General features: G+C 39.2%; 1 protein-coding gene across 1 annotated transcript in view; it reads left to right on the top strand.

The window, feature by feature from the left end:
* Positions 1 to 13045, top strand: part of LOC308686992 (uncharacterized protein) — a 57786-nt gene extending 44741 nt beyond the window's left edge. Inside the window, exon 3 of the mRNA XM_081359150.1 lies at positions 9095 to 13045. Coding sequence (XP_081215276.1) covers positions 9095 to 10718 — 1624 coding nt within the window. The 3' untranslated portion in view covers positions 10719 to 13045. The remainder of the gene's footprint in view (positions 1 to 9094) is intronic.

Genomic DNA, 13045 nt, shown 5'->3' with positions numbered 1-13045 from the left:
TTATAGACCCATTTCAAATCTACCTTTTATGTCTAAAATACAAGAAAAAGTTGTGTCCGCTCAACTGGGCTCTTTCTTGCAAGAAAATGACACCTATGAAAAGTTTCAGTCTGGGTTCAGGCCGCATCATAGCACTGAAACTGCGCTCGTTAAAATCACAAATGATTTACTTTTAGCTTCTGACCAAGACTGTATCTCAATACTAGTTTTACTTGATCTTAGTGCTGCGTTCGATACTATAGATCATACAATACTCTTAGATCGACTACAAAATTATACTGGTGTTCAAGGACAAGCATTAAGCTGGTTTAGATCGTATTTATCTGACCGCTACCATTCTGTTTATTTAAATGGAGAAAAATCGATCATAACTCCAGTAAACTATGGAGTGCCGCAGGGATCTGTGTTAGGCCCTCTATTATTCTCAATATATATGCTGCCACTTGGAAATATTATAAGGAAACATGGAATTAGTTTCCATTGTTATGCTGATGACACTCAAATCTATATTTCATCACGGCCAGATGAAAACGCTAAATTATCCAAATTGACAGAGTGTGTTAAAGATATAAAAGATTGGATGACGCGCAATTTTCTTTTATTAAATCCAGACAAGACAGAGGTAATACTTATCGGTTCAAAAAAACACCCACAAAACCTCTCACAATACAACTTTAACATAGTAGGATGTCCTGTTACTTCATCTTCTACAGTAAAAGACCTGGGTGTTATACTAGATTGCAACCTGTCTTTTGAAAATCATATTTCATATGTTACAAAAACAGCCTTTTTCCACCTTAGAAACATTGCTAAGCTACGTAATATGCTATCAGTTTCTGATGCAGAAAAGTTAGTTCATGCATTCATGACCTCGAGACTAGATTACTGTAATGCTTTATTAGCTGGTTGTCCTGCATCCTCAATAAACAAGCTACAGTTAGTCCAAAATGCCGCCGCTAGAGTTCTTACTAGATCAAGAAAATATGATCATATAACACCAATTTTATCATCACTACATTGGTTACCTATAAAGTCCCGTATTAATTACAAGGTATTGCTACTGACTTATAAAGCCCTAAACGGCTTAGCTCCAGTCTATTTAACCGATCTTCTATCGCCTTATAATCCATCGCGCTCTTTAAGATCACTAAATTCGAGGCTTTTGGTCATACCTAGGATATCCAGATCCACCAAAGGAGGGAGAGCAATTTCACATTTAGCTTCAAAACTCTGGAATAGTCTTCCGGATACTGTTCGTTGCTCAGACTCGCTCTCCCAGTTTAAAACTAGATTAAAGACGCATCTCTTCAGCCAGGCATTCATATAATACTTTTAATATTACAGTTAAATCCGGTCTCTAGTTCATAAACGCCAGAGGAGAACCGGCCCCCGACTGAGCCTGGGTTCTCCCAAGGTTTTCCATTATGTCACCTGATGGAGTTTTTCGGTTCCTTGCCACTGTTGCCTTTGGCTTGCTCAGTTGGGGATATTTGGGGATATTTATTTTAACTAATCAATCAACGATACTATTGATCAGCATTACCAAACATGGACGTTCCACTAGAAATAAACATTGATGTATTGTTTTAATTTATTACTGTGAAGCTGCTTTGATACAACCTATGTTGTGAAAAGCGCTATATAAATAAACTTGACTTGACTTGACTTGACTTGACCTAGTGTATGATTAAGACGATGAGTGGGACCAGTGACGTTTTGCTTGACCCCAAAGGAGTTTAGTAGATCTGTAAACGCAGCCCCTAACGCATCATTTGTTAGTTTAAAATATTATGTCTGGATACGGTACTTTATTCGGATGGTTTACAGTTATCATCATGTAGATAATGCTAACCTACTGTTGCCTTTTCATGAGAGATCTGTAACGTCTGTATTTATCTTATTACAATTACATCAAGCTCTGCGATCTTGAAATGCGGATATCGCGCGCGCCATATAACCAACAGGAAAACGGTTATCCAAATAACAAAGAAGTGTACAACACTCGTGTTACAGTGCGTGTATTCACACACATAAACTGCATAGCTGCATAGCTAATGTTACAGCCACATTCTACGTGTAACAATCTAGGTAACCATAAACAGTAAAGCAACACACTTATATATCATTAGTTGACTTACTTGTCCGAGGTGTGTAGCTGAGCCAAAGAGAGTGATCCAGACTTTAGTTTCAGACGTTCAGCAAGCCCAGCTCTGTATTGACCCTTCGGTGTTCATTTGTACATCCAATTATTGAGCAATTGTTATGCTTCGCTCGCTCAAAAGCCATGATATCTCTCGTGGACAAACTAAAATCGTGCGCGCGCGTTCCTACTTCCTAACGCATTTTCTCATGGGCGGAAAATATTCTCTGGGTGGGCAAAGCAGAGACAGGGGAGGTAACATTTCCTCCTTATGACGTCATAAGGAGGAGATTCAAGATCAGCGCGTATGAGCCTCCATTTTCCAAAGGCAGAGAAAGATAGAAAAAGCTCGATTTACACCAATTGAAATTTCTAGAAACTTGGGGACCATATACAGGCTAGGGGAACTCATATTAATGTTAAAAAACCTCAGAAAGTGAAAATTTCATGTCATGGGACCTTTAAGAATATCTCTATAGATTGTTGCAACACCGCTGCCACGACCAATCAGACGGGGCTCATGCTTATAACAGTATCCTGATGGAGTAGACTCATTTAGACCGAAATAATCATTTGGTTTAAGCCAGGTTTCAGTAAGGCAAAGTACATCGAAACTATTGTCTGTGACTATTTCATTTACAATAACCGCCTTAGGTGTGAGTGATCTAATGTTTAGAAGACCTAGTTTTAGAAATTGTTTTTGTTCACTAATATTGAGATTTTCTGGTTTAATCACAATTAGATTTTTCCTAGATCCTACAGTAGATTTAATGTTTGACCTCACTAAACAAGGAATAGACACAGTTTCTATATAATGTTCTACATTGGTACTTATATCAATTAAGTTAGGACAGCAAAGACTGTGATTTGGACTTTGACTTACTAGTCATATGGTGTGTAACGCCTTGGAGATGTTGTCCGACAGAAGAGCCGCTCCGATTCTACTTGGGTGCAGGCCATCAGCACGTAAGAGCCTAGGTCGCTCCCAGAACAGATTCCAATTATTTACAAAGAGCAGTCTCTGTTCATTACACCATGACATTAACCATTAATTTAGAGCAAATAATCTACTGAACCTTTCATGTTCTAGTCGGTACGTGGGAAGCGGTCCAGACACGATGATCGTTGCCCAGGCTGCGCATGGTCTCGATCAGGGTCCTGTAGTCCTTCTTTAGAACCTCCGTCTGCCGCAGCCTGATGTCGTTCGTTCCCGCGTGCAGCACGACAGCTCCGATGCGCTCGTCACCGTTCAGGATCTCGGGAACCTGTGCAGCGACATCGAGAACACGAGCACCAGGAAAGCAGTAAGTGCGCCCCTTATCTTTACCTGAGGTAGCGTGGACATGCCGGACGATGGAAGTGCCGATGACCACAGCGTCGCGTTCCGTCTCGCGTAGAGGGGAGAAGCGGTTCCGGGTGGAGATCTCGAAGACCGGGAGGGGCGGAGAGGTCCTTGCTCTGGTCCTGGCTCGCGTCTTCCACTGTGGAATCACCCAGGGTCCATGGTGCTGTGTCGGTGCAGGAGTGAACGAAACCAGGGATGATCGCGTCCTGGGTGCCCGGGTCCTGTGCAGAGAAACACACGGAGTAGACGAGGTCAGAGTCAAAAGGTTACTAACCACTGACTTGTGAGCATCGGCAAGTGATGTTTCAAGCGCTGATTGCCGCTCTCTCAGCTCGGCTCGTCTCGTCTCTGTAGTAGGTCGCTGATCTGCTTGTCCAACGACTCCAACTGCACAGAATGCAGCTTGAACGTGTCCTCACCTGCACTCAAAGGTAACGTTAGACACACATCCGATATATTCACCAGATGTGCTACAATGGCGAATTGTAGATTTCAGTGGTAACTTACGAGTGTAAATAAGTTACCACGCGTGCAATGCTAGCGGGCTACGGCTAGTAGCGGAAGTTCGGATATAAGTAGCGATATCAAAGCAATCCGATTGTTTTTTATAGAGAATCGTATCGGAGATATGTTCACACGCTGTAAATAATAGAAAATATTCGGTTGTAAGCGAGTGTTAAGAAGAAAATCAAGGATTATGAATCAATTAGACGGAGCTCCAAACACAAACAACGCGCTCACAACCTGCGCACACGCATCACCTTCGATTAAAAACACTGTATTCATGCTTCCAGGCCATTAGATATCAATGAAACACTATAGATTGAACACGTAAACGGCCCTTCAATATCTTCTTTTATCATCAGTTGTGTAAGACTTGATTTTCCTGCTAAGCTGAGATAAAAACTCATCCTGCAATAAAGCAATAAAATGTACCCTGGACAGAAGATCGTAAAGAAAGAGCATAGGACATTGTCTTGCTCAAACTTATCTCCTTGTTTGTTTATACATCCCCCCTCTCCGTACTCCCTTCCTTTCCCACTGATTCAAGTCACTAAAAGTTCACTGAGAATGTCTATATATCACATATGATGTATCTTGTGAATCTATTGTTTTTCCTTTTCATGTTTGGTGTCATTTTAAATGTCTCAGTGCGATTGGTAAAATGGTCTTAATTTCATTGCAGTCATTGGTATTATGAAAAAGATAGAAAACTTAGGAGAATCCTGTTCTCCTCTTTGGGTGATGTCTCTTCAAAATATCTGATCGAATGATCATACCAATGACTGCAATGAAATTAAGACCATTTACCAATCGCACTGAGACATTTAAAATAATGTCTCCTCTCCTCGAAACCATGTGTTACCCTCTGGGGTATATGATTAGACCCAAAACAACTCTAACTCTTTTGTTCTGGTCATATAAGGGTAAGTAGCAGAGCAGTCTTTGGGAACCTGTAACCAGGAAAACCCCCATGCAGTGTGTGTCAGTGTTTTCCCGTCAGAACACACTCACACACCACTGTGTGTCTTTGTCAGGAATGCATTTCTTACTGTGCGAGTAACTTTCTGGGCGGGTCTTGGGCGCTGTTGCTATTTTCCCGGCGGGATAAATGACTCTTGCACCAGGCGCAAATCTAAAATGGGTTGGTCTGAAGTAGCTTCATTATTCATAGGTGTGGTTTGGGCATAACGTGAAATAAACCAATCAGAGCATCATCTCACATTCCCTTTAAGAGCAGGCGCGCTTGTTCTAAAGCGGATTCCTATTATAACGGCGGATTTGCCAGGCGCACGCCAGGAGCGGTTCACAGCCGAGGAGAGCGACGTTCTCGTCACGGCCGTAAAAGACAGAGAAGTGACGTTGGGGATGGAGAAACACACCCAGATTAACTTCGGTTAAACAGGCTATCTATCTATCTATCTATCTATCTATCTATCTATCTATCTATCTATCTATCTATCTATCTATCTATCTATCTATCTATCTATCTATCTATCTATCTATCTATCTATCTATCGTAATAATGTATGATTTGCAAAAATGAAAACTGCTGCTTCTGTGTAGATGAGAGAATCAAAGGGTATGCGTGTTGTGCACACGCTACATTGATTATGGCCAAGCATGCGCCCTTAAAATAGCATATGAATAACATGCGCAACGCGCCACTGACTTTAAACTAGTTTTTTTCTGCCCAGTGGCGCAATTGTTTTATGGAACAGCAAAATAGCACCAGGGATTGTTTGCGCCAGAACACGCCTTTTTTTTGCGCTGAACCGCCCAGGGAGCGCAAGTTCATTCCCTAGTTTAGCGACGTGCTTCTGTGGAGGGAAAAGCGCGCTTTGTACGGGTGCAAAATAGGAATGATACATGCGTCGTGTACAAAGTCAATTGTGCTGGGTGCAAGATAGGGCCCGATGTCTCAAAGTGACACCGGGTCCTTAATGAACGAATAATTGAAACTATGGGATACTGTTACGTCCCAAGGGACGTATTCATTTATTTATCTATCTGTGTTACGTCCAAGAATGTATTCATTCATTTATTTGTTATTATGATCATCATCTTCTGTGATTTCTACTTTGCTTCTGACAGTGTGGGCATGGTTGTGTCCTGTGTGATTGTTTGCTTGCTGTCTCTCTTTCTCTCTCTACTCATTCTCAGGCCTAATTATCAGAACCTGTACCTCGTTTGTGAGTGTGCCTGAGACGGAGAGTATAAGGCCACGTCCACACGAAGCCAGAGCTTTCCCTATCCGATATTTTTTTTCCCCCGTTCAAAAAAAAAATTCCGTAACCACGGCGTCGTCTCAAGAAATATCTGCGTACACACGAAACCACTGAAACCGACTCAAAACGATGTAGTGTACATGCCAGACCAGTATGTGGCGCTGTAATTCTGCCACAGACATACACTAAAAACGGAGAAGAAGACTTAAAGAATGCGCATAAACCTTGCGCGCTGTATACAACAATATATTAGGCACAGTAGCTTCTTTTTTTCTTTTCTTTTTTATCAAGAACTTTGTTGAACAATATGAAAAACCATAAATGGCCTGGTGCAAAATATGAGTCACGATATTCGATAGTTAGCGGACGCGTAAAGCTTGCCACAAAGAACCAGCAAAAGTAGCCTAATCATTATGAATGTGTCAAATATAGCAAGGAGACATTTTAATTGTTTATTAATAAACTATTTTTTTCTGTGTCAGTCTCGGCTAAAGATGTTGACGATGCAGACTCGCCACCTTTGCAGTATTGTGAACGTGCATAGAGAGAAATGCACATTTCATACGGATTACATAAGAGAGTTGTCTGTTTCTTTTCGTTTTGAATGGTTTTGTTTAAAAGTGGACATTTCAAGCTTTCTATAGATACATTTCTGAGTTTCGGTTCATTTATGAGACAAGCTCAGTTCACGAGCAATTCAAGTTAGCCTATATCGCGCCAGTGCCTCCATGTCCTGATTAAATTGTCTGCTATATTGGCAATTGGTTGATGAAACACTGATTAAAATTAAGATACAATTTATACAAAACGAAATTCACTTTAAAGAAAGGTTTTATACAAAACAAAACTTAATGTGGTCAAAATTAGCCTATGTCTCCCGATATATTGCGCATCTTATGATTACATGCTGTTCACTTTTCATATAATCAACATAGATCAAATATAAAAAAAAAACATATTATTCACACATAAATATGAAACTAAATACATGTTCTTTAATGGCTACAACACGTATGCCTACAGTACAGAGAAATTTAATGTCAGAGTGGAATTTGAGCGAACGCCGTTTTACCGGTGATCATGAGAGGCAGGGTGCACCGTTTTTTGAATAATAATCAAATAATTCCCAGCGATCGTCGAATATTATTTTTTCTTGAAACGCCCATCCCTACAAAATGTCTTAATCAGACAACAGACAAGCATCATAGCATAAGAAAGAAAATATAAATAGGCCTATATTTAAAAATTAAAAAAATGAAATAAAAATACATTCAAGTAGGCCTAAATAATAAATAAAGAAATTAAAGAGGCTCAGTAGCTTCTGCAGCACGAACACAAGCATGTAGTCGGCAATTGTTGCTGTGACTTAGCGGTGTCTGACTAGTTGACACTTGGTGTGATGACATCATCGTTTCACAAAATGTACGGATTGGCCGTACACACGAAAACGCAAAGGCGGCGTTTTCAGATTTATCCACCTTGGGACCCGGTTTCAAAAAATAGCGGTTTCAGTCTCCGAAAACGCCGGATCCGTGTGGACGAAACGCCAATACGATAAAAAATTTATACGTATACAGTGAAACGCGTCTCCGTGTGGACGGGCCCTAAGGGTGCAGTCCAGTGTTGCAGAGGAAGACACATTTCTCCCCTGCTCCAGATTGAACGCTGTTGTTACGTTTGACTCTGATATTGAAACTGTAATTGTGGGTTGGCGGTGGCTAACTGAGTTCAGCGGTGTTTAGAGATCTTGTTCTCACTACAAAATTAAGCAGAAGGTATTTTGTTTTTGGTAATCTGGTTAGTTCTTTTGTGAGGGAAGCTGTAGGGGGTGAGTGCCTTTTTTTTCTTTAATACTGTTTTTGTCCCTGTTTTTGATATAGCGAGGGAGTTGAGGGAAGTTTGTTGTTTGTTTATTTTTGTTTAATCTTAGGTTATTTAGGATTCCTCCTAAATTTAGGAAGTGGGCTGTTTTTGTTTGTTATTTTGGGCATTGCTCTCCCCTGATCCATTGCTCCCCAGCTACCTGTGTTTTGTCCTTTTACTTTGGTATTGTTTTGTAAATAAAATACTTTCTTTGATTATATATCATCTGGTGTGGTCTTCACTCTGGGACAGAGGAATTGAAGTGTGTTCTCACCTTTTCTCCTTTTTTTTTTTGTTAATTTTACATTTTCTTTCCTTTGTTACTTCTCCTTCTGACCCCTAGACGGTTAGGGAACGTAACAGATACCCAGAATAATAAATTCTGGAAGAACCTAAATTAATTCATAATCAATATTTATGATTATTTTCTAATAAGAAAGACGATCTAAATGTGATTACCATTTGAAATTGGAGTCAGATTAAGCGTAGAGCTAAAGTAATATTGAAACTAAATTCTGGGACCATATGTACTCTGAGCAGAGTTAATTTACTCTGGGTATTTTGCTGTGTTACCTCCCTATGAGATATTAATGTCGGTCATTTAACATTTTATTGTAAACAGTTGGCAAATATTGCCTCGCCATATTCAGCTGCTTACATCTTACATCGCATTCTTAAAGGTTAAAAAGTGATGTGCTGGATTTCCTGCTCAGCTCCTGAGAACTCTAAACCCGCCTCCTTCGATTTGATTGGCTATCTCAAACATTTTGACATTGACAAGCTGACAGCTGTTAAAATGCTGCCCTGAACTTTACCACATTAAATAGATGAGAAAAGATTAGGAAATTTCATTTTTTTCAGGATCATTCATTCTTTATATAGTAAAAGGTCAGCCCACAAAACTCCCGGTGCTCCAGATGGCCAGGGAACAACCATCATCCCACAGGCACTGAACGCTAACAAAATGCTGATCGAAATCATAACATGTTGATGCTAACTAAAGTCTCTCTATTGTAGATCACTTCATGACGGCACCAAAATAAATCCAGGTCCTCCAGCACTTTATCGCCTGAACACTGAAAGAAAATGTATTGATGGGAATCAAAACAAGATCAGACGATGGACATATGGATTAAAAGACGAAAAAAAGAAGAACAAAGTCATACTTCTGGTGGGAGAAACCGGAGCTGGGAAAACCACCATGATCAACACCATGATCAACTACTTACTGGGAGTGAAGTTTGAGGATGAAGAGTTGTATCAAATCACAGAAGAAGAAAAACATTTCCAGACGTCTGAGATCACTGTTTATGAGGCGTTTGTTGAAGAAAACCCAACATCTCTGACCATCATTGACACTCCAGGATACGGAAACACTGAAGGATTCGAGAAAGACAGAGAGATTGCTGAGTATCTGACCAGATTATTTTCAGATAAAGATGATGGGATTCGTTATATTGATGCTGTGTGTTTTGTGATGAAGGCGTCTCAGAATCGTCTCTCTGGAAAAGAGCATTACATATTTCACTCAGTTCTGTCTCTGTTTGGTAGAGATATAGAGAACAACATAGTGTTTCTACTCACACAGTCAAATGGAGGACCTCCTAAAGATGCTCTCAATGCCATTAACACAGCAGGAATACCCTGCAGAAGAGATGAAGACAATGAACCTGTTCACTTCTTATTCAACAACCGACAGAAAGACAAAAGAGACGAGCAGTATGAGCAAAAGTTGAGATCAGCCTGGGAAATGGGAGACGAAAGCATGAATCGGTTCTTCACACTCCTGGAAGAAAAGAACAGGAAAAGTGTTGAGATGACATTAGATGTTCTGATAGAGCGAAGACGACTTGAAGCCTGTGTCTCTAATCTGATAGAGCGAATCTCTGAGAAGGAGTCAAAAACTGAAGAACTGACTCAGATTCAGGAAGCCCTCAGACAGAATAAAGAGAAGATCGAGAAATGTGAAAACTTTCAGTTTACAGTCAAGAAAGTTTTCAGAGAAAAAGTCCCCATTGTAAATGAATGGTGGTGGAACAGCTACGCAACCTCCTGCTCCGTCTGTGAGGAAAACTGTCATGAGTGGAACTGCTGGTGGGTGAATGATCCCTCATGGTGTTCAGTCATGAGTTACAGCCACTGCACTGTGTGTACTGGAAAGTGTCATCACAGCAAACATGTCAAAGAGGACAAAAAATATGTGCTGAAGGAAAAAGATGTCACAATGACATTTGATGAGCTCAAACAGGAGTGTGAACGCAACAGTGAAAAGCCTAAAGCCAGCTTTGACAAAAATCAATTTGATAATAAAAAAGAGGAACATGAAACTATCATGAAAGAGTCTGAGAATATAACAGGAATAGAAGAAAAACTGAAGAGTGATCTGGAGAAGATTAAAAAAGGAAAGTCCAACCAGCTGCATGAAGCTTATATGACCATCATGATTCTGTCCAAGATCGCATTAAAATCAGACAGTGCTTTCACTCTTCAACATCTGGATTTCCTGATTCCCAGACTGAAGGAGGAGGGAAAAGATGAATGGACGAAGAAGCTGGAGGATCTGAAGAAAGCTGGAGAAGAGCAGAAAAACAAGGGGGCTTTACGTCATGTGGTGAAGTCTGATGACTTAATTGATCTATAAGAATAAATGCAACAAATCTGATGAAAGATGAAGATGTGGCAGATGCTGATCTTTCAGGGATCAAAACAATTTTCTTATTTAAAGGAGTTTAATAAGATCTATTATGAAATTAATGAAAATATTTGGTCAAAATTTATTATTTTTTAAACCAATTTCTGACAAAAGATTCAAATGAATGTATTTCTCTTTTTCATTATTATATATTTGTCTGTATCTTAATCATTTAGGTGGTACTTTTTGGAAGGTTTAAAAACACCATCATTCTGATTGAATAGACCATTTGACTTTTCAGATTGAGATAAACTCACACTCATCTATGGTGCTGTACTATGTTTGCCATATGCTCCACAGATTTGCTACAGTATATTTACGCTTATTACAGTAAAATTATACTTATTCTCTTTTCTGTTTTCCTCCTGCTCTATCTTCTCTTCTCCAGTTCACTCTTGTCTCTCTGCATTACAGTACTGTTTTGTATCTCTTGTTTGATCAATGTTGATGTTCTGTATGTTAAATAAATGAATGTCCAGCATGAATGATGTGAATGATATTGGTTCTTCTTGATATACATTTTTAATAATATTGTTTATAGTTACAAACTGTGCTTACCATGTGACCAATTAAAATATATAGATTCATACTCCTCCCTTGATTCCTACCTTTAAATCATGAATGAAATTACACATTTCAAAGTAGAATATACACTATACAGCAGAGGTGTGCAGTCCATATAAGCTGCAAATGCTCTGCATATCCAAGCTATTTTAGAGAATGAGTTTGTGGACTCGCTAATTGATACAATAAATTCTGCTATAAATTCTGTTGTCTTTTGAAGTGTAGCACAAAGCTTATACAATAAAATGGTAATATATGTCATATATAATACTGTATATATAACAGTCCGTAAATTTGACAACATTTATTCAAATATATACCGTTTATTGTGACGTATATTACGTTACAAATATTACGTTTGTGACGTAATGCAGCTACGTTGTTTCTGTTGTTGTTGGTTCTGCCGTTTCCTTCTCCTCTTTTAGGATTGGTCCTGGACTTCATGTGAAGCTATTGGTGGTTGGACCAGAGAAGAGGCCTGGACTATAAATTCACCGGAATTCCTCTGGAGGGAGCTCTCTGCCTCTTTGACTGCACTTGTGTTTTACTGTGTGTTAGCTGGTGAAAATGAAGCACAATGTATTGTGATTCCTGTGCTCTTCTTGGTGTTAACAGAGTGCTCTAGCCACATTTTGATATAATGTGATCTGTTCCTAAAAACATCAATGCCCTGATGATCCCATCTGTAAGTTTGTAAGTTTTTTTGTAGACACAAATCTTTTTCTTTTGAAATTGTCCAGACAACAAGAAAATGTAAGTTTAAATGTCCTCAACTAAGCTGAAAGTTGAATTAACTACTATAACTAGATGTTTCAACTAGAAAACGCATGTTAATACAACATACACCATTTACTTAATAAAATCCTCTTAACAATTTGCAAGAGTAAATTCTAAGTACATTTTACTGCTCTAACATCAAGAACAACTCACTTGTCATTATCAGATAAAATCTACTTACTCTAGAAAGCAACATTCATAAAGTAATATGTAATTATACACATATAAAGGTGCATATATTTAAATGTTTATTTAAGAATTTGTAGTTTTCATTGAATTTTAATACTACCATGTAAAAAAAAATGGTTTCAGTATAGATTTTCGCGGGCTTTACTCAGTGTAACTATCGCGAGATGTAAGCAGGACTAAAGCAGGTGGAAGCTCAGCTCAATCAGTCACAGCAGGTGTCAAGTGTTCTACGCTGCACAGGTCCAACACTTGAAAGGGGTTCCTTACTTCGGAAATGAACACTGGGTTCCACTCACAAGAATGAGACTTAAGTTGCTTTCTCAATTTATTGTAGAATTCCAGTAGGTGAAAAACCTTTAAAACCACACACACAACAAACAGTGTAAATTTTTATACCTCAAACCTTGAGTAAAGAGCAATGCACATGAATTAAACCACCAAAAAATGTATGTAGTGGCTATTTGTCCATAAACTTAAACAAAACTAATAATATCAAACTTCCCAAATGGCCACTGAGGCTACGTCATGGGTTAGGCTTTACGCAGGTTTAGAGGTACCAAAGTAAACTAATGTCCATAACAAAAATGAGTTTGAGGAGGTTTATTTACACATATAAGCTAACTCACAGACATTTTCTGCTGCCTCTCTTACGCTGGTAAAAAACCATGTGCCCTCGCCGCCCGAGGTCCCTGCCTTGACCTACTTATGTAAATTAACATAGCACCATGTGACCAATAAACAACAAT

Source organism: Scardinius erythrophthalmus (assembly GCF_964197995.2).
Source record: "Scardinius erythrophthalmus genome assembly, chromosome: 2".
Classification (NCBI taxonomy): domain Eukaryota; kingdom Metazoa; phylum Chordata; class Actinopteri; order Cypriniformes; family Leuciscidae; genus Scardinius; species Scardinius erythrophthalmus.
This window is presented reverse-complemented; position numbering and strand designations above follow the sequence as displayed.